General features: G+C 47.3%; 1 protein-coding gene across 2 annotated transcripts in view; it reads right to left on the bottom strand.

Annotated features, from left to right (window-relative positions):
* The window catches only part of LOC144768003 (early activation antigen CD69-like), an 81,018-nt gene extending 62,146 nt beyond the window's left edge, over positions 1–18,872 (bottom strand). For both annotated transcript variants that reach the window (XM_078651395.1, XM_078651393.1), the window contains exon 1: positions 18,502–18,872. In XM_078651395.1, coding sequence (XP_078507521.1) covers positions 18,502–18,805 — 304 coding nt within the window. In that variant the 5' untranslated portion in view covers positions 18,806–18,872. The remainder of the gene's footprint in view (positions 1–18,501) is intronic.
* Between the last annotated feature and the right edge of the window lie 3,821 nt (positions 18,873–22,693).

Here is a 22,693-nt window from a genome sequence, read left to right as displayed (position 1 = left end):
GTCAGCCGCAGGAGTCGAATCAGACTTCATTGTCTATGCCCCAACTGCAGGAGTCGAATCAGACTTCATCGTCTCTGCGAGCCACATGAGTCGAATCAGACTTCATTGTCTCTGCTCCAGCCGCAGGAGTCGAATCAGACTTCATTGTCTATGCCAAGCCACAGGAGTCGAATCAGACTTCATTGATTATGCCCAGCCACAGGAGTTGAATCAGACTTCATTGTCTTTGCCCCAATGCCCAGGAGTCGAACCAGACTTCATTGTCTCTGCCCCAGCCCCAGGAGTCGAATGAGGCTTCATTGTCTCTGCTCCAGCCCCAGGAGTCGAATCAGACTTCATTGTCTCTAACAGCCACAGGAGTCGAATCAGACTTCATTGTCTCTAACAGCCACAGGAGTCTAATCAGACTTCATTGTCTTTGCCCCAACCTCAGGAGTCGAACCAGACTTCATTGCCTGTGCTTCAGCTGCAGAAGACAAATCAGGCTTCATTGTCTACACCCAGCCACCGGAGTCGAATCAGACTTCATTGTCTACGCCCAGCCACAGGAGTTGAATCAGACTTCATTGCCTGTGCCCCAGACACAGGAGTTGAATCAGACGTCATTGTCTATGCCCAGCCACAGGAGTCGAATCAGACTTCATTGTCTTTGGCCTTCCACAGGAGTCGAACCAGACTTCATTGCCTATGCCTCAGCCACAGGAGTCGAATCAGACTTCATTGCCTGTGCCCCAGCCACATGAGTCGAATCAGACTTCATTGTCTACATGCAGCCACAGGAGTCGAATCAGACTTCATTGTCCTTGCCCAGCCACAGGAGTCGAATCAGACTTCATTGTCTATGCCCCAACCACAGGAGTCGAATCAGACTTTATTGTCTCTGCGAGCCACAGGAGTCGAACCAGACATCATTGTCTTTGCCCTAGCCACAGGAGTCGAATCAGACTTCATTGTCTTTGCCCCAACCTCAGGAGTCGAACCATACTTCATTGTCTAGGCCTCAGCCACAGAAGACAAATCAGACTTCATTGTCTACACCCAGCCACCGGAGTCGAATCAGACTTTGTTGCCTGTGCCCCAGCCGCAGGAGTCGAATCAGACTTCATTGTCTCTGCTCCAGCCACAGGAGTCGAATCAGACTTCATTGTCTTTGCCCAGCCACAGGAGTCGAACCAGACTTCATTGCCTATGCCTCAGCCACAGGAGTCGAATCAGACTTCATTGTCTCTGCTCCAGCCGCAGGAGTCGAATCAGACTTCATTGTCAATGCCCCAACCACAGGAGTCGACTCAGACTTAATTGTCTATGCCCCAACCACAGGAGTCGAATCAGACTTAATTGTCTCTGCGAGCTACAGGAGTCGAATCAGACTTCATTGTCTCTGCTCCAGCCACAGGAGTCGAATCAGACTTCATTGTCTATGCCCCAACCACAGGAGTCGAATCAGACTTAATTGTCTCTGCGAGCTACAGGAGTCGAATCAGACTTCATTGTCTATGCTCCAGCCACAGGAGTCGAATCAGACTTCATTATCTCTGCTTTAGCCACAGGAGTCGAATCAGACATCTTTGTCTATGCCCCAGCCACAGGAGTCGAATCAGACTTCATTGTCTTTGCCCAGCCACAGGAGTCGAACCAGACTTCATTGCCTATGCCTCAGCCACAGGAGTCGAATCAGACTTCATTGTCTCTGCTCCAGCCGCAGGAGTCGAATCAGACTTCATTGTCAATGCCCCAACCACAGGAGTCGAATCAGACTTAATTGTCTATGCCCCAACCACAGGAGTCGAATCAGACTTAATTGTCTCTGCGAGCTACAGGAGTCGAATCAGACTTCGTTGTCTCTGCTCCAGCCACAGGAGTCGAATCAGACTTCATTGTCTATGCCTCAGCCACAGGAGTCGATTCAGACTTCATTGTCTATGCCCCATTCACAGGAGTCTAATCAGACTTAATTGTCTCTGCGAGCTACAGGAGTCGAATCACACTTCATTGTCTCTGCTCCAGCCACAGGAGTCGAATCAGACTTCATTATCTCTGCTCCAGCCACAGGAGTCGAATCAGACTTCATTGTCTACGCCCAGCCACAGGAGTTGAATCAGACTTCATTGTCTCTGCTCCAGCCACAGGAGTCAAATCAGACTTAATTGTCTATGCCCCAACCACAGGAGTCGAATCAGACTTAATTGTCTCTGCGAGCTACAGGAGTCGAATCAGACTTCATTGTCTCTGCTCCAGCCACAGGAGTCGAATCAGACTTCATTGTCTATGCCTCAGCCACAGGAGTCGAATCAGACTTCATTGTCTATGCCCCATTCACAGGAGTCGAATCAGACTTAATTGTCTCTGCGAGCTACAGGAGTCGAATCAGACTTCATTGTCTCTGCTCCAGCCACAGGAGTCGAATCAGACTTCATTATCTCTGCTCCAGCCACAGGAGTCGAATCAGACTTCATTATCTCTGCTCCAGCCACAGGAGTTGAATCAGACTTCATTGCCTGTGCCCCAGACACAGGAGTTGAATCAGACGTCATTGTCTATGCCCAGCCACAGGAGTCGAATCAGACTTCATTGCCTCTGCCCCAGCCACAGGAGTCGAATCAGACATCTTTGTCTATGCCCCAGCCACAGGAGTCGAATCAGACTTCATTGTCTACATGCAGCCACAGGAGTCAAATCAGACTTTATTATCTATGCCCAGCCACAGGAGTCGAATCAGACTTCATTGTCTATGCCCCAACCACAAGAGCCGAATCGGACTTCATTGTCTCTGCTCCAGTCGCAGGAGTCGAATCAGACTTGATTGTCTATGCCCAACCACAGGAGTCGAATCAGACTTCATTGTCTCTAACAGCCACAGGAGTCGAATCAGAATTCATTGTCTTTGCCCCAACCTCAGGAGTCGAATCAGACTTTATTGTCTCTGCTCCAGTCGTAGGAGTCGAATCAGACTTCATTGTCTTTGCCCAGCCACCGGAGTCGAATCAGACTTTTGTTGCCTGTGCCCCAGCCGCAGGAGTCGAATCAGACTTCATTGTCTTTGCCAAGCCACAGGAGTCGAACCAGACTTCATTGCCTATGCCTCAGCCACAGGAGACGAATCAGACTTCATTATCTACGCCCAGCCAGAGGAGGCGAATCAGACTTCATTGTCTACGCCCAGCCACCGTGTTGTAATTTGGCAGCAATCGGGGTTAGCATTTAGCTGAAGCCATCTTGGATTTGGCAGCCATCTTGTCTGCCATGTGCTCATCATGTGCTCTGTCCACATTTCTGTCATATGTTCTTGTACTATGCCTAGAGACAGACTATATTTAGGATCTGCTACTCTGCACATGCGCAAAGGACACTGTAACCATTCACACATGTTCTTAGATGTATCTGTCAGGGTATTTTTATCGTAATTAGTATTCTGCTAAGCTCCACCCTATTGTTGATTGTGCGTTTTCTACATGACCTTTTATGTATGTAAACCTTTGGTTTTGTATTTGTACCGCCTTCTTCTGAGCCCCTGTGTGGGTATAAAAGGAGCATGTTCCTTCTGTTTAGTGTGCTACTTCATACACTTCCAAGGGGTGTTGTGTGAATGTTGTTTCACCCCTTGAGGTTAATAAAGTACTTTGTTTTGTATTGCAGTTTCCATGCCAACTTCTTCCTATTGGTCTAAGGACTTTGTGCAGAGAAGGGCGAACCCCTAGCACTGGTAGGCCTAGCTGAGGCTCACCACGACAACCGGAGTCGAATCAGACTTCATTGCCTATGCCTCAGCCACAGAAGACAAATCAGACTTCAATGTCTACATCCAGTCACAGGAGTCGAATCAGACTTCATTGTCTACACCCAGCCACAGGAGTCGAATCAGACTTTGTTGCCTGTGCTCCAGCCGCAGGAGTCGAATCAGACTTCATTGTCTCTGCTCCAGCCACAGGAGTCGAATCAGACTTCATTGTCTCTGCTCCAGCCGCAGGAGTCGAATCAGACTTCATTGTCTACACCCAGCCACAGGAGTCGAATCAGACTTCATTGTCTGTGCTCCAGCCACAGGAGTCGAATCAGACTTCATTGTCTGTGCTCCAGCCACAGGAGTCGAATCAGACTTCATTGTCTCTGCTCCAGCCGCAGGAGTCGATTCAGACTTCATTGCCTCTGCCCCAGCCGCAGGAGTCGAATCAGACTTTGTTGCCTGTGCTCCAGCCGCAGGAGTCGAATCAGACTTCATTGTCTCTGCTCCAGCCGCAAGAGTCGAATCAGACTTCATTGTCTCAGCTCCAGCCGCAGGAGTCGAATCAGACTTCCTTGTCTCTGCCCCAGCCCCAGGAGTCGAATCAGATACAGAAACAGTTCGGTAGGTTGCACTCACACAAACCACTTTCACTGTATATAGGACTGAGGTGCTGGTTACCATTGAGCTTCCTATGTATTCTGATTCTTGCTCAAGGGCGTGGATACAAGTGGTGCAGCCAGCGCAGCGGCACCGGAGCCCGGGGGTGGCCCAGTCTGCCCTGAAGCAGCTCAAGTTATTTTAGAAGCTGCCTGTTCAGATGCTTTAGACAGAGAGTTTGCCAGGAGCCTGGCTCTGTGTTTAACTTTTAGGGGAGATGAGAGTCGAAGATAAGGGAGAAATATATAAGCAAGATGAAAGGGATAAAAGAAAAGAAAAGGAGAGGGTGAAATAACAGCGGAAGAGAGGGAAAAGTGACTGAGCGAGAAATGAGATCAGGATGAGGGAAATGGGCAGGAAAAAATGGGGCGAAAGGGACCAGAAATAAGGATGCTGGACCACAGTTGGGATGGATGAGAGAGGAGAGAGGGGACAGGTGAGAGAGAGGAAGGGGCTAGTGAGGACAGCGTGAAAGGGGTGAAGGAGATTAGTGGAGAGAGGGATGGAGATTGGAAGGTGAGAAGGTAAATGTTTTTGTTTTTGTACTTGTATAGCGCACAGCTACCCGCAGTGGGTTTCCCAGCGCTTGTACGAATACCGCAAGGGAACCCTTCCTGGCTTTCCCTGTGAAGTGTCCACTCCTGGGCACCCCCATGGTGCAGACCAGGCATCCCTCGCATTGTGGGGGCCATTGTGGAGACTAAGCAAGCTATTGCCCAGAGTTGCAGCGTGGGACCCATGATCAGAACAGGCACTGAGGCAAGAATATCCAGTCTGGGGAATTAATGAGCCCGAGACCCGCCAAGGCGGGAATCGAACCCTGGCCAGAGCTCTGCTTCGAGGTCTGCCTGCTCTAACCATTGAGCCACACTACTCCACGAAGGTAGGGCTGGTAGAATGTGGAACGTGGAGACCTGTAGGCAGTGTTCCACCTATCATTAGTGCAGAGGGTGCAGTTCTAACAAGGCCTATAGGTGGGGTAGCCCCATTGCACCCCAATACAGCAGCATTCTAATCGTGACCCAGGAGGGCCTAGTTTCCTTGCTTGCATTGAAGTACATGACACCCAGGCTATGCTAATGTTCTTGTTGTATTTTACATCACAATTTGGAATATTTAGTTAGATTAAAATCGGTATCACTTAGCATATTACCAATCTGCTTAAATGCATTTCATTGTTCTTCCTGGTTGTCAGAGGAGCTAAGATTTTCAGCAGCTACTTTGCCTTCAATGCTTCAAATAGTAGGAAGGAAGGAAGGGGCATATTAGCAACAAATAGCGATATTTATTGCTAAATGCGCTTAGCGCATTTTTTTTATCGCTGTCTATCGCAGGATATTATTGCAACGTTTATCTCTAATGCTATAAAATATCCTGCGATAGCGGCTCAATGCGTGAATATCGCTGGAAATCCAGCGATATTCCGGCATTAACACTAATGGGGTCTTAACCTGAATATCCACCTCCCATTGGATATACAGGTTAAGTCATGGTCTGAGCAGGCGTTAGGTTCTGGGGATAATCACGCTTAGTGCAACTTTTTTAATCGGACAACCTGCCTTGCTAATAGGCGATAGCTGTGTTAGAGACTGCTTTCAGTCGCTAACAGGTTGGGTACGCCCACTTTGCATGTCATTAGTGATAAATATCGCTGACATGCAAAGGGGGCCGCAAACCGGTCGCTATCGCCTAAAAGCTGTCGCTAACTGCTGTTAGCGACAGCTTGCTAATATGGTGATAAAATTATTGTCGCTTTGCCGGGAAAAAGTTGCGCTAAAGCGGCGATATTGCCCTTGCTAATATGTTCCGAAATGCCTTTGGTCAGAAGCAAGGACGCATCACCTTGCCACAGCGGTGTTGTGAAGCCCCTACTTCGTCAGTGGGGGTTGGGCGTCCTTACTGGCCCCTTGGCATGCCAGCGCATTGGGCAAAAAACCCATTGGTACTGTCAGAGTTTGTGGTGACAGATAACACCAGCATGGTTTGCCCATAACATTACTCAGGACACTGCTGTGTTATGTGGGTTGTAGTTCAAAGGCCTATACATTATGCTGATGACTGGTCCCTTCTGAACTACACACCCCAGAGGGCTTTGCCAGGGCTCCTTTTAGAAACATGTGATGCTGGGTGTGGAGACCTATAGCAGACTCCTTGTGGCTGCAGAAATAGTGATTTAAGCAAATTGCCTGCCACAACCGACCATCTGTAACAATGACTGTGTGCCTCATTCTGAGGTAAAGAGACTAGGGAGCATATGTAAAAAATATGTCGGAGTGCAGTGCTACGGTTTACAAAGAATTGGTTCTGTTGGGTAAAACAAAACGATTTCACCATGCTAATATAGCAATCCGAGATTAATGTACTCCGATAAACACAACTCTAGGACTAGGTACTTGACATATAGGTCATGAAATCAAGGGATTGTGCTATGTATTTATAACAGAATTACTTAATTCAGTGTTCACATACATAGCATGAGTAGACTGTCAATATTAGAGTGCAATTTAGTGACATTTGTGTGAAAGGTGCTCAATTGGTGAAAAATATATACAGTGCCAACAATTTCCTATGTACAAATATATACACAAATGTTTTTATGGTGGCCAGACATCGATTTGGAGCCAAAGATTCCTATTCTTCCTATTGGAATCCTGGTGGTTCTGGACCTATGTATTGCGTCGACGTTTCGACCCTGGTGTGCCTCTGTGAGTGGTCACGACGGGTCTTTATCAAAACTGGGGAGTGGAGGGGTTGGCAGCCTTGAACTGCAGGGCTCATTGGCCAAGGGATCCGTAATGGTTTCAATCCGAATTACGGAGTCTGACGGTCGGTGCTCAGTCAAATCCGCATTGCCGGTAAGGGTGGTTTCTTTAACCCGTTGGCTGCTGCCGTTGGCCATTGGCCGACGGCAGCACTACCTCGCTGGTGCTGCCGTCGGCCAATGGGCGACGCGACCACGCCCGTTTTTTAAAACGGCCGCACTTCCCGCAAAAAAGTGGAAGCAGCCAACGGGTTAAATATGGAGTGCAGTGTTACGCCACATTTGCCAACACTGCCCTCTGGCATTTTCAAAATGCAGGGATGCGCCATATTTACAGAAATATGGCGCACCCCTGCATTTCCCCTATCACTGGTGCTAAAAACGTTGTCTAGTGCCCATTCAGGCACCCTTGTGCCATTTTACAAGGGTGCCTGCGCTGAAGTTGTCCCTTCCTGCACATAAACAATCAATAATCGTGATTTTCTCTTTCTATGTGTCCTGCAGAGTTCAGCACACATAGAAAGAGCAAAAAACTAGAAGAAATTAATCATTTCTCCTCGTATCGCCATTCTAAGACCAGGTATTACCCCTGCCTTGTAAATATAAGAAGGAGTGAATTACAAACATGTCACCTCGCACTGCAATGGGACTGATGGAAGGAAGACCAGGTATTCAGGAGAAAGAATCTTGCCTTCACAGTTTCTATTTTGTTTAGGTTTTCTTATAACTGATACCCCACAACCGCAAGAAAAGCATTGGACTCAGTTGGAGGCCACCAAATGGAGTGACTTGGTCACTTACATTACTCATCTGAGGTACATTACACTGATTAGTCCCTCCCAGATTGCCCTCTTTTGAATTATGACACAGATTCTCATTTCTTCCCGTTATCTGAAGGATGTCAGTATATTTAATGTATTTATAATGACTGACTCGTCTCAAGTGTTAGAAGTTTTTGATTTTGGCTTAAGGAATCGCAAAATACCACCCACTTCAAGTAGATGATATATTTGTGATTTCCGGTCAAAATGCAATTTAAAAAAAAAAATCAAAGTGCCATGTGGCGCACAGACATGCCCTTAGGGCATGTATGTGCGCCACATGTACTTACAGGCACATTCCAGGGGTGCAACAGGTATCCTTTGGACACCCTGGCACCCTTGGAATTGCGATTCTCAAATTGTGATTTTCTCATAGAAAATCGCAATTTGAGAATGTATCCCCATTCATTCCTATGGGCCTCTTGGCCCATAGGAATGAATGGGACACTTATTCCTTAATTGCGATTCGCAATTTGCTAATCGCAATTAAGGAATGTTAGAGATTCTCAAAAAAATTGTGAATTATTACCTACATTCCATTTTTCAATTCTCAAATAGCGATTCCTTAAAAATCGCTATTTGAGAATCGCAAAATGGAAATTACCTACATATGCCCCTACATCCTAATCATTAAGGACATCCTGCCCTCATTCGATGTGGCTATTAATGTTGATATTGCAAATTTACCAAGTTGCTGGTGCAGACTGCTTCATTTCACCCTCATGGGGTGGGTTGCAGAAGCTGTGCCCCAGTGCCACAAAGGAGTGAATGTCACTTTGCAGTCTTCACTTGTTTGATACTAACTAGAGCAGACAGATTGTGCTTCACAACCTATTACTAAGGTTATTTTGCATCAGACTAAAAAGTGAAAATGGCAGGTTTGCCTAAAATCTTTTTGAATATTTAATAATCTTTTTATTTATGATATGCCAAAAATGTATAAAAGCGCAACAAGTGCTCTTGGGCGTCTAGGTGCTGTAGTCTTGCTGTGCTTCTCGGTAATAGCAGGTACTACAAGCTCCCAGTGAAACTATGACTTCTTACAGGGTAAACATTACGTTTTTAAGGCCTTCCTGATTGGTGAATGCAGCTTCAGGCATGTGAGATGACGGGTAAGAGTATTCCAAAGCTTTGCCGCCATGACTGAGAAAGCTCTGCCTCCCCATCTCTTCTTCCAAACTCTGGGACCTGTCACCCAGTTATGATGTGCTGGCTTTAACTCATTTCGTGCTCATGACGAGCTCAGCTCGTCATGAGGCACGGTGGCGCTGCTCGTCATGACCCGTGCGGCGCTCATATGCTGGACTAATTCCCCCGCTGTGCTGAGCGTTCTAAGAAACAGGCGTGGTCATGACAAGCTCAGCTCGTCATGAGTACAGCGCCACAGTGCTGCGTGACGAGCTGAGCTCGTCACGAGCACCGAGACGCTGAGCGCGGCCCGCCTCCCCCCGGCACGGCGGGTGAATTAGCCCCGCAGCGAAGGGGTTAATTCTAGCTGGACTTACCGTGTAGAGAGCCTTATATACAATACAGAGTGTCTTGAACATAATACACTTCTCTACCAGAAACCAGTGCTGTGCGAGTAGACCTTTCGACACCGACTGCCGCTTAGGAATATCCAAGGCAAGCTTCGTCACTGCATTCTGCACAAGTTGATGATTTGCTTGGGGCGTCTTGTTGGTCTCAAGGTAGAGTGCTTTACAGTAGTCTTTCCTTGAGGGAACCAATGCCAGAGCTACATGTTTACAAGCCAGGATGGCCATAAATGGGAAGATTTCCCTCAACATTTTAATTGTCCAGAGGCAAGTTGACGCTGTACGGTTGATCTGGAAGTCCAGTGACTGCTCGCTATCCAGGATGATACCTTGATTCTTAGCTGTGTCCATTGGAGTGGGTAGGGTACTGAGCATGTCTGGCCACCAGTTACTGTTCCAGATCATAGGTTGACATCCATAGAGCAGTACTTCCGTCTTGTCTCCGTTTAACTTCAGATAGTTCTTGCCCATCCATAAAGTCACTGTCTTCATATAGTAATTGAAGTTGGCTGCGATGTCCTCCGTGTCTTTAGAAATAGACACAATTATATGGGTGTCATCAGCGTATGACACAGCCTTCCGACCAAAGGAGCGTATGAGCTTGGCAAGCGGGAGCCATAGTGATTACATAACGTGGGGCTCGAGGACGAACCCTGTGGTACCCCACATGGTAACGAAAATGGGTCTGATTGAAAATGTATTATTGGTCACCCTCTGAAATCGGTCATAAGAAAATAGGACAGCAATTTCAGAGCTCTATCTTTGATCCCCAGTTCCTGCAAGCGCTCCATCAGCAGGGTTGGGGAGATGGTGTCAAAAGCTGCAAAAAGATCAAAAAGGGTTGGAGTGTCAGTCTGCCTCGCGTCGACTATTCGTCCAATGCTATCGGTCGCAGATACCAAAGCTGTTGGAATGAAGAAGAACCAGAACTTACAATGACCTGTTCGAAACAATGATGCAGCAGAATGCTTAGTCAGAAAACAAAACAAATTCACATATCACAAATGTGAACAACCTGTTAAGTAGCTTCTAGTAAATTAAAGTAGGTGGGCCTTATTCCTAGCCTGAATTGTAAGTGCTTGATTATGACACTAAACTACAAATCAGCAGGCCTATTTGTGAATCATAAAATGATGTGAAAGGTTTAAGAAAATACTTTGAACATTGAAAAAAAGCAGCAACCTTAATCAAATAACAAACCAATATGTCATTTAAACAATTACTGAGGAAATTGTGCTGCTAAAACAACGTTTGTCCCCATCTTTTCTTGGTTGGAAACCTCTAAAAACACATGAGGAAGGAAGGTCAGCAAATAGGACCTTATTTCTGGATTCTTTCTTGATGGCTTTCCAAGAAAGGTTTGGAAACAAAGCAAGGAGCCATTAGTTCAAATATATTGCAGATTGTACCGTCAATCTCATGAAGAAGAGGAAAGAGGCCCTGAAGACTTGGTCTTCCGACCCCCCTGCAAATAATACACACAGGGATCATCCTATCTGAAAACACCAGTGGGGGCAGATATGTCACTAGAAAATGCAGGGCGCTCACCCACATAGCCACTGGCACCTTTCATGGGAGCAAGAGTTTATTTTTTTATTATTTAGGGAGAGAGAAGACGTCTCTCTCGGTAAATAATAACAAAAAGGTGTCGCTCACTTGATCTCACATGAGTTATGATTAAGGCTCCCTGCAGGGCCGGCCTTAGGCATGTGCAAGCTGTGCACCTGCACAGGGCCACCAAACCCCAGGGGCCACCACGCCAATATATATCCTTAATATAATAATCCTCTGAGGATGGATACATATTTGCGTGGCGGCTCCTGGCAGGGATTTGGTGGCCTCCGGCTCAGTTCCACTTCCAAACACCCTGACCCCCCCTACATCACTGGCCTCCCCGCTCCGCCCCGCCCGGACCCCCTCTTCCGGGGCCCCCTACCTACGCTCCCTGCCCAGGGCCGCCATGAGCCTAGAGCCGCCCCTGCTCCCTGGCTTCCGTTTTTTCTGATTTTTACAGATAAATACAGACAGAAAACATTTATTTTCCTTCTGTATTTATTTTTAAATGAGGATAAAACGGAAATTGGGTTGCTTTTTGAGTAATTCGAAATACTCTCTGCCATGACTCCCAGTATAGGTAAGGGGGCTAAAAAAGAAGGAATTTTAGTTAAGATGCCTTAACAGCTGTAGATATGCACATGGTTGATAATGACATTTGTTTATTTTCTTATTAGTGCATTGATTTATCTTCTGTTGGTGTTTACAACATTGAAACCTATTCGGCATTCAAGCAGGAGTGCATATTTACCGGTTTAAATAAATGTGGAAATGTACTAATTTCAGCTTCATTTTCCACAAAACCCAAAATAAATATGGATAAATACAGATGAAAAAATAAGCACAAAAAAATACCATAAAACCGGGAGCCCTAGTTATGATTAGCCTTGTTCTTCTTTAGTTGTGAATGGAAGACTGCGCTGTAAAATTCATCAATTAGCCCAATTAAAAAAAAATAGATATTGGTGGGGGATTTCTCCTACCCTGCTTTACTCCTAAACACAGTAGTGCTATCTGAGCTTGCTCGCTTGCTTCACTCCACTACATCAATATTGGGTGGGCTTAAAGTTGGGGGATGGGGGAGGTGTCAATTTCTGGTTACTTACTCCCTAGTTTCTATAGGATGAGTAAGTAAAATGAAAGTGAAAGTAAGGATGTTCCAACACCCCTCCCTTTTGAAAGTGCGGCCTTGGACAGGCTGCTGTCCGGTCCATCTGGGTCATGTCTTCTTAACCGCTACATGGAGTAGAAAGCACTGGTCATGGGCCCCGACTCACTGTGAATAAAAAAAATACACAGGGCAGCTACGAGACAATTCTGAGAGGAGGGGGATGCTCCCGATAGGTGGGCCAAAAGCAGACACTCGGTCACAATCTACCCAAACAGGGTCAGAGCAGGAACACAGGCGCCGGGCTCCCCAAGACGGGCCTGGTCAGGTGGTGCCTGCGGAGAGCAGCTTGGATGGGGGTGGGGGACGTAAACAGAGGGCCGGAAATGAGTGTTTGTCCGGGAATGTGCGCTCTCGCGGTGAACCTCCCGCCCTCAGCAGCTGTGCTAAACCTGTCAGTGCGCGAGGGCCCGGGCCTTCATGTTGTGCGCGCAGACGGATGAAAGATGGAGCCGGGAAGATGGCGCCTCTGCAGTGCAGCAGGGGAAGGCTCCGGTGTAGGCAGGAACAGAAAAGCCGCAGCCTCTCCTCGTGTTTGTCGCATAGAGTGTCCTCACTGGGTTTCGCCTGGGGGCGATGGAGCTGTTTTGCTATTTCCACAATGTTTCCAAGTTACCTGTTGGGCCGGAGATGTCTTACCAGAGATGTTTCTCTGCACTGTGGACACGGGAAGTTGTCATCTCTTCCCTCCCAGCTGCGAGTGATGCAGGAGCGGCAGAAGTTGTGCCCACAATCGATGGTCACCGGATCACAAAAATATTCCAAACAGATCGAACAGCTTATCTCTTCCTTGAGATTCCCGAACTGAGGTGCGGCGGCTGCTGCTGAGGCCATGATTCCGGAAGTGAAGAGAGTCCAAACTTAGTTTTGTTTTCTATCCCTCTGTCAGGTGGGCGTGCCTGTCTCCACCTCCCTGTGTGTGCGGGCACTTTCGGTTTTGTATGGAAGACTCCAAGCGCGAGACATATGTCTGTCCAGAGGCCTGAAGTGCTGCTGCTTGATCTGTGTGAGGGACCTACTAGAGTGTCTCAGTCATGGACCTGAGTGGAGACGCGCGTGTGAATATCCCGGTAACTTATAAAGTAAAACATTCTGCGCGTGAACTGAGCGCGCGCAGCTCTGCTGCCAGTGCTGCTGGACGTCATATATCCATTTTTGAAAATTCTTCGGCGTAAGTTTTTAATTTTTGTCATGCTGTCACGGTTCACAAAAAATTGAGAAGTGCAACCTGTGACGTGATGGCAGCAATCCTCGTGACTTCCAAGAATTTATGAAAACTGGCCAAAACAAATGTAAAATGTATATAGAATAATACAGAACTCAGTCTTAAATAAACACGAGCTCTACAGAGCCACAGCACGGACAAAACGAGGAGAGGCCTGCGCACATATAACTGCCATGTTGTAACGGGTGCCTACTGAGCCGTGCTCTGTAATCCCCGTCCTTTGCAGACTGGGGGGCGTGTTTTTCGAAGAGAGAAAGAAACGAAAAAAACACGCCCCTCAATCCGAAACAGACGGGGCTTAGCTACCAAAAATGACGTTACAGAACCCTCTTCTCCAATGGCTAGCTGCCGTTTAGGCAGCCAGCCAATGGAGAAGAGGGGCTGGTTCAAGCCTCCCTACTCTAAGACATGAGATCTCGCAAGCGAGACTGCGCATGCGCAGCCTACGCTAGCCGAGACCTAACAAGGGAGACTGCGCATGCGCAGCTTACGCTAGCCAAGACCTAACAAGCGAGACTGCCCATGCGCAGCCTACGCTAGCCAAGACCTAAAAAGGCCTCAGGCACTGTCATAAAAACATGAGTTATTTATTTTATTTTTAGTTTTGCTGGTTGGGCTTTAGGAGCCCCCTCTGCCTTTTAGGCTGCTCCCCGTCCCCCCACGCACCACAGGGGTTTCTGTTATATTCCTGGTATTTGGTGCCTCTCTGTAACCTATATGTGTGGCATCTAGACATATTACAGTGTAATGTACATGCACCTATAACTAAACAAAACTATTGGCTTTGCGAGTGCTTGTTAGCTCTAACAGATACATTAAAACAATAATTTTGTTGTGAATAGTGAGAATGTAACATGTTTCAATTCTGAAAATATTAGACTGTGAATTAAACTTTACGAAGTTTTGAAGGGTTCGGTGTCTACATAATGTCTCAGTTGCTCCTGTTCTTCCACTCTCAACACTTTCCTCTACGGTCTCTCAGAAATTTTTGTCATGTCCATATTTCGGCAGCAGTGTAACTCTTTCACACACTTTCCCATAGAATCATTACAATTACAATTGGCACATATGACCATTGTTCTGTGCCATCTGCAGAGAGGCCAGGGATTGGATGGGCATGTCTTCTGAACATAATTCTGGCGCACTGACGGGTACTGTGAAAAACTCGTTCTAACTTCAGCCTTAGATCCTGAGTTCTGATATGTGCACCGTCATAAATACCCAACCTCAAATCACCCTGCTTGTATTATACAACAGTAACATACTTCATAAAAAATAATACAGAAAAATGTAAAAAGCAAGATTAAGTAAACCACGTGAAATGTAAACAGGAGCTGCATGATGACACGAATGACATTAACTGTTTTTAGAAATATTGTTTTGTTTTTTTTAAACTGGTTTTTGTTAGGTCTCGCTTAGCAGCGCGCATGCGCTGAGCTGGGTGACTTACTGTAAGGGGCTTCAGAAAGCTCACCACACGCACGCTAGTGCGTGTGTGGCCTATTGCTTGCGGTTACCCACACGGGCACCATGTGTTTTGAATTATCGCGCCCAGACGCGTGCGCGATAGTTCAAAACACATGGCTCGCTGTGGCGCTCGCGCGCACCACTCGCATGCTTGTTCCTTCTTGTTGGACATTTCTGGCCTTCTGTTGCCTCCTCTCTTGCACCCCATGCCTCCCGTCATTGCTGCTGTCATTCCTGCACCGCTGAGCTGTCGCTACTTCTGAGCACACTCGCTGAGAGTAATGGACATCCGCCTCCGAGCAATGCTTGTTTATTTTAGTTGCTGATTGCTTTGATTTATGTTTGTTAAAATGACTAGGTAAAAAAGAACACTGTCACTGTACCATGCTGCATAATTAGCATTTTTGTGTCCCATAATTTTACCATTCCTGCTGCATAATATGGTTTTCAAATGCAATCGTCCAGCCACGGCCCGTGGAGGGAGTTACGGGGGGGCAGGAAGGCGGGGTGGGGGAGGGGCAGGGTGGGTGGTGCTAAAAAACAAAATGTGAGGCAGTGCGCGCCACGAAATTATTTTTATTTATTAAATAGTTTACTTACCTCCAATTATCCATACTCCGGTTTTAAGCACCCCCCACACTGCCCCTCCCCCGCCCTGCCTTCCTGCCCCACCGTAACTCCCTCCATGGGCCGCGGCTGCAATCGTCGCACGTGTCCCTTATCACACTTTTGGATACTTTCAAATCGTGGATATTACTGATAGTAATTTCAGGACGTGGTCACCTATCGCCACCTGCAGGTCAAAACTATCATTTGTGTGCTGTAATCATCTGTAGTCGCCGCAAGAAAGATTATAGGGCGTCTGTTCACAGGGTTGAATGTGTGATTTCTAATGAGTTCTGCTCATAAAAAAGGTATTCCCCATTCTTGTTTTCGTACTAGTTTTTCTTTCTCAATATTGAAGTAGTAGGGAGAATCTGTAATTAATCTTTTGCCATTTTAAGGATATATAATGCAATTGCAATAGTTATTCTAATTTCCAAACAAGTTTAATGCACTATGACTCTTTAAATAAAATGCTGCAACCCAGGCAGGGTAGCTGTTAACAAAATGGAAAGAAATATTTAACACTATTTGAGACGTTGACTGTTTATATCTGCTGGCCACTTAGTGTAACTTTCGCGAAACAAAATCTGATTGTTAATTTCAGGCTGCTTCCGCAGACTTATAACGAGGGCAAACAGCCTTTTATTTAGGATAATGTCAGTGAGAAAACATTCATAAGAAGAAATCCCTGTATAAAGAAACTACCATGAAGAAAAGCAGTGTTTAATGAATTCTTTTTTGGTCATTTTAAGGAAAAGAATTCTGTTTTTCCGTTCCAGTGAAACAAAAACGATAACACAGGCATTGGCATAGCCAATAGGTCTCGCCTTTGGGACCTTTCAAGTATTTAATTCTGCTGCACAATATCCTTGGTGCAACATCAACTGTTGCCTGGCTAAACATTTATAATGTCCCAAAGGCGAGACCTATTGGCTATGCCAATGCTTGTCTTTAAAGGTAAGGAAATTAAGAGAGGGCCCCTTTTTTCAATGCCTGTTTTGATTACTGCCGAGTCTGAGATCCCGAGAGACCCGCCCCACTTAAAGCCCTGGGTAATTCCGTAACTATTTTGAAATAGAAAGAGGTGCGACAATAATACCTGTGTGCGGAGCAATATGTGTCACCTTTCATAGGTTCCAAGCTGCAGGAACCTGCTATTAAAAAGATACGGATGCCTGGATGGATCAGAATAGTTCTCCCTTGCGCCCGCGAGGAGAAGCGTGGGTTGGAGGCGGAAGAGGACGCGAGACAAAGGATGCCCTTTAAATGATTAAAAGGCAGTAGAGCTCAGGGCGCAACGGGTGCCTTTTAGGGCACGGAATGAACGAGTCACTTGTCTTGAATAACAGGATGCTGAGCCGACGCGAGTTTCGAACCTGTTTCCCCAGTTCCAAAGTTTGCATCGCTCTCACGGGGAGGGGGCACTGCTAACACATCACTTCTTGACTTAGGGGGCACTGCTCACATGTTTGTTCTGAGTTAGGGTACCCGCTAAGATGTTCCTTCCTGACTTAGGGTACACTGCTAAGATGTTCCTTCCTGACTTAGGGTACACTGCTAAGATGTTCGTTCCTGACTTAGGGTACACTGCTAAGATGTTCCTTCCTGACTTAGGGTACACTGCTAAGATGTTCGTTCCTGACTTAGGGTACACTGCTAAGATGTTCCTTCCTGACTTAGGGTACACTGCTAAGATGTTCCTTCCTGACTTAGGGTACACTGCTAAGATGTTCCTTCCTGACTTAGGGTACACTGCTAAGATATTTCTTCCTGAGTTAGGGTACACTGCTAAGATATTTCTTCCTGGGTTAGGGTACACTGCTAAGATGTTCCTTCCTGACTTAGGGTACACTGCTAAGATGTTCCTTCCTGACTTAGGGTACACTGCTAAGATGTTCCTTCCTGACTTAGGGTACACTGCTAAGATGTTCGTTCCTGACTTAGGGTACACTGCTAAGATATTTCTTCCTGAGTTAGGGTACACTGCTAAGATATTTCTTCCTGAGTTAGGGTACACTGCTAAGATGTTCCTTCCTGACTTAGGGTACACTGCTAAGATGTTCCTTCCTGACTTAGGGTACACTGCTAAGATGTTCGTTCCTGACTTAGGGTACACTGCTAAGATATTTCTTCCTGAGTTAGGGTACACTGCTAAGATGTTCGTTCCTGACTTAGGGTACACTGCTAAGATGTTCCTTCCTGACTTAGGGTACACTGCTAAGATGTTCCTTCCTGACTTAGGGTACACTGCTAAGATGTTCCTTCCTGACTTAGGGTACACTGCTAAGATATTTCTTCCTGAGTTAGGGTACACTGCTAAGATATTTCTTCCTGAGTTAGGGTACTCCATTAACATATTCCTTCCGCTAAGGAACCACAGCCAGTTGTAACCATGTACGCAGGTCTTTAAGTGTAATGAAAAAACTGGGGGTCTCTCAAAAGGGCGTGGCAATGTAATTGAGGGTGTGGCTTTAAAACACATAAGCTAAAAATCTGTGCTTAGCTTGTTGTGCCGCCCAGCTTGTATTTTGTGCTCCTGTCATTGCGTCCAGATATATGATACAAGTCACATCAGACCGACAAGTCAGGACTATTGGCTTTGTCAATGGTTGTTAGTTGCATAAGATAAATAAGCAGCAACTATGGCTTGTATAGAATATTGAAAAAGCTTCCACTTAGAGCTCTGGTGACATCACAACAATGCTGCTGCTCCTGAGATTCAAAGAGAGAAGGGAAATCCAGAGAGAAATGACTCTCTTTAAAGGGGTTCCCTTCCCCCTACAACGCTCAGCACCCGCACATCCATGTGCCTCCTGTCACTGCGGACCGCCTGTGCCAGGGCACAAAACAGCGCCCGATAGAGACCCGCTTTAAAAAACTGCCGGTGCTCAGCACCGGGGAGACCCGGCCCACTTAAAGCCCTGCATGTACGCGACCTCCGATGGTTTACAGGTGTGCTGGGACTCGAACCTGTGGTACTCACCGGTCCGGGCTTGAGGCTCGCCCTTGACTCCGGCCTCCAGGGCGGGCAGGAGCCCCTCGTCGGACCCGCGGTCCTCGGGCCCCAGGGCGCTCTCGGGCGCAGGCGCGGACTTCTCTCCCTTGCCCATGTCCAGAGGTGCCCGGCGCTGCCAGCTGCCGCACGGAGGTTGCACGGATAGATGTTTGTGAAAATACCTTCCCAGCCCTGACACCCGGGGAGGAGGCGTCGCCCGGAGACGGCAAAGACGAGAAACGAAACCCAGGAGTTGGCAGAGAGCCGCGGACGCGGGTACACACAGGCGCATTCACCGCCCCATGACGCGCGCATTCAGAAGCTGGCACCAGTTCAGACCAGCGCTTTTAGTGCATCCCGTTTTGCCCTCACATTAACACAGATGCCAAGCTTGCAGATTGCTGAGTGATGAGTGACACTTCTATGGTTTCAATGTGGCAATGAGTGACGTCACTGACGTGCTAATGTCAAATGAGTGACATCTGTCTCTGGGGAAAATCAAAGAAATAGCCCGGACTTGAGAGACTGTGAATGTTCTGCTCCTGTAGACCTCACCCAGCAATCAACATATGATGCTGGGACATTTTAAGGATTTCCGTGGCCCTCGGCCAAAGGTATTTTTGGGGGGGGGGCGGTTGACAGCTTTGAATTTAGGATACAGTTTCATCTCTTCCCTGCTCTCTGCGGCCAATGCACAGGACAGTGACCCACATTCCAAATCTGTTTGCAGCTACTATTCATAACCAATGGCGTGTGTTTTTAAAATGATAATGCAGCAGCAGCTCGCTACAATTAAAAATAATCTTTGTGACCCCCCCACCCATTTCTCATATGTGAGGTCATATTTTGATCTAAAACAAGCTCTATTATGGATGTTGCATCTCATATCCCTCACATTAAAAATAAATGAAAGGAAAGCAGTATTTAAAACAAGCTGTTTAAGAACTGTTCTAGGCCACCAGGGCAAGACTCTCTGCAGAGGAGCTAGCCCTATCAGGGGTGGGGGGGGAGAGGTGGGCGGGGGAGGGCGGGGCTGAAAGGCTGGGGTCCTGGGGCCAGTGCACACTTTACCCATGCCTTTAAACAGCTCTGAAAATATGCCAAAAACTACCCAATCCAACTTGCTTTGCTAATGCTTGTAAGCAGTATCAGATCAATAATTAGACACAATGTTTTCTCTATTAATAATTAGAATTAGAAGTATTTCAATGCTGAGATTATTAGACTGTGACTTGGAAACTGCTGGGGGTGTGGATGGAATCTTGGTCTTCAGAGGGCCGCAGTCACTCCTGTTCTGAAATATAAACAAGGACTGTGTCACTGACATTGATTAATGCCCGGTTACTCACCGGTAATAATCATTACTCCGAGCCCTGGTCTCCCCGTCCCATTCCTGAGCCCTTCCCTCCCTCCCTGTATTTGGTTTTGGGGTGATTGTTTCGTTTCTGAGTTTTTTCTTTGGTATTCTCAGGAAGTTCCTCTACCGCACTTCCCCCTTTATTGTCACATGATGGGGACGCCATGTTGAGGGAAGTGCAAAAGCTCGGCTAGGTAATCGGCTTCTGTAGAGCAGACTAGCTGCTCACTGTTAAGGAATGGGACGGGGAGACTGGACGAGGAGGTAATGGAAGTGAAGGGTTTCCTGTCTTTCTGTGCACTCTTTAGAGAGGCCAATGATTGAATGAACATGTGATCTGAACATCCTTATGAGCCTCCAGCAGGCACTGTCAGAAGTTCTCACTGCATAAATCCCCATTTTAGAGCTATCGGTCATGCCCTATAATGCACACCACCCATACCATGAACAAACACAGACATATAGAGACAACTCGGTCCACCTTTTATGCACGAAAAGTCTGCAAGAGTCACACATTGAATGGAAATAAACTACAGAAACAACCTGGTTAAAATATACATATCTCTGACATGGATTACCCGGTGTAAACATTGAAAAATCTACCTGGGCCACTGTGCTAGTGTCTAAAGATCCAAGCGGCTCTCTGGCGTGCCGGCCTGGCCGCGTCTGTGGGAGTGTCAGAATCTCAGACAGCAGCAGGGTTGGACTAGAAGAGAAAATAGGCCTCGGCTCGAAAATAAAATTGGAACCCACCAGCAGATTAGATAGCTTAAAAATTGACCTACATATGCAAATCAGGCCTGTTTTAAACGTGTAAAGGCAAGCTGTATAGGTGTCTTGCAAGCTATGGGAGTCTACATGCTTCTGTGCTTGCTTCAGGCAATGTTGTAAAAAAAAGGAAAATAAACAGTGAAAAAAAAAAGTTCCAAGCAACCTGTAAAACAGGCCCCCAAACGGCCAAATGGCAACACACTCTATGCAGGGACAACGGCCAAGCTACAGAAAAGACTACAACGCATACAGAATGCCTCCGCAAGCTTCATCCGGGACATCGCCCACCACAGCCACATCACCACCCACCTGAGAGGCCTGCACTGGCTCCCCGTCAACAAGAGGATCACGTTCAAGCTCCTCATCCACGCACACAAAGCGTTCCACAACGCTGGACCCGAATACCTCAACAAGCGCCTCTCGTTCTACACCCCGACTCGCCAACTCCGCTCAGCCAGCCTCGCCCTCGCCACCGTACCACGCACCAGAAGAACAACAACAGGCGGCAGATCTTTCTCCTACCTCCCCGCCAAGACCTGGAACTCCCTCCCCACCCACCTCCGACTGACCCAAGACCTCAGCACCTTCAGGAGACACCTCAAGACCTGGCTGTTCGAGCAGTAGCAGCACCCCCCCCCCCACTGCCCCCCTCCCTCAGCGCCTTGAAACCCTCACGGGTGAGAAGTGCGCTCTATAACTGCACTGATTGATTGATTGATTGAAAAACAGTCCCACACTGACTCGGTCAGACTGGCCTTCTGCCAGATTGCCCTAAAAGCACCGTCTGCCCCTGGGTTAGAGGAAGGTGCATGGCACAGACTTGCTTTCAACAGCGGCAAGCAGCTCACCGTGTGTGTGTGTGTCTGCAGAGACACTTTGACCATTGTTCCTGGGGGTGCCTGCACCAGAAACAATATATATCAGTTGTAACAAGCTGGACCCAGAGGAGGTTTCCGTGGTCACCACAGTCCCCTCTTCTCAGGGCCCGGCTCATGCTAGCTTGAGCAGGGTCTCCAACCTTTTCTGTAGTGAGAGCTACTTCTGATTAGTGGAAACCATCATGAGCTACTGAGGCTAAACAACACAATCTACTCCACTCAATCCAACCCACTCCCCTACTCCAAACCCCCATTCCAATCTACCCCACTGCACCCCTCAATACCCCACACTACCCCATTCTACCCCACTCCAGCCCACTCCAATGTACCCCATCCCACCCCATCTACCAACACCACTCCAATATACTCCACCCCAATCTACCTCCTTCATTGCACCCCTACTATAATCCACCCAATTTACACCAATCCAGTCTATCCACTCTTATCCAATCTACCCCACTCCACTCAACTGTACCTCAAAATATCCTAAAATATCCCACTCCACTCTACCCAAATCTACACTACTCCTAACTACCCCACTATAATCTATCCACTCCAATCTACCCCACTCCACTCAACTGTACCTCAAAATATCCTAAAATATCCCACTCCACTCTACCCAAATCTACACTACTCCTAACTACCCTACTATAATGTACTGCACTCCAATCTACCCCACTCCACCCCAATCTACCCATTTCAATCTACCACGCTAATCTACCCACCTACCCCACTCCAATTTAGCCCAATCTACCCCCCCCCCCCATTTTACACCACTCTACGCTCAACTCCACTCTATGCCAAAGTGGCCCACTCCACTCCACTCCAATCTACCTCATTTCACATCATTCCACTTTACCCCAATCTACCCACTCCAATCTACCACACCCAACTCCACTGCGCTAACGTTTAACCATGTGGAACAGCAGCCACACTGGTGTATATAACGGCTAAAACACATTGCCAAAGCCAATAGCTATGCATAGGCGAAACCTACTGGCTTTGTCAGTGCTTGTTTAATTAGCATGTGGGCCTAGGCTCCACAACATAACATTGGTGATGAGGTGGGCGAACCCCACCTGTCACGCAGGCCATTGCCATCTCTGACTACTGACCTTACATCTGGGCAACCTAACATCCTGGTGAGGAGGGGGACGAGTAGCGCCATTGCACT

Source organism: Lissotriton helveticus, chromosome 7 (assembly GCF_964261635.1).
Source record: "Lissotriton helveticus chromosome 7, aLisHel1.1, whole genome shotgun sequence".
Lineage (NCBI taxonomy): Eukaryota > Metazoa > Chordata > Amphibia > Caudata > Salamandridae > Lissotriton > Lissotriton helveticus.
Note: the sequence above shows the minus strand (reverse complement) of the source record. Positions and strands in the feature narration are given on the sequence as shown.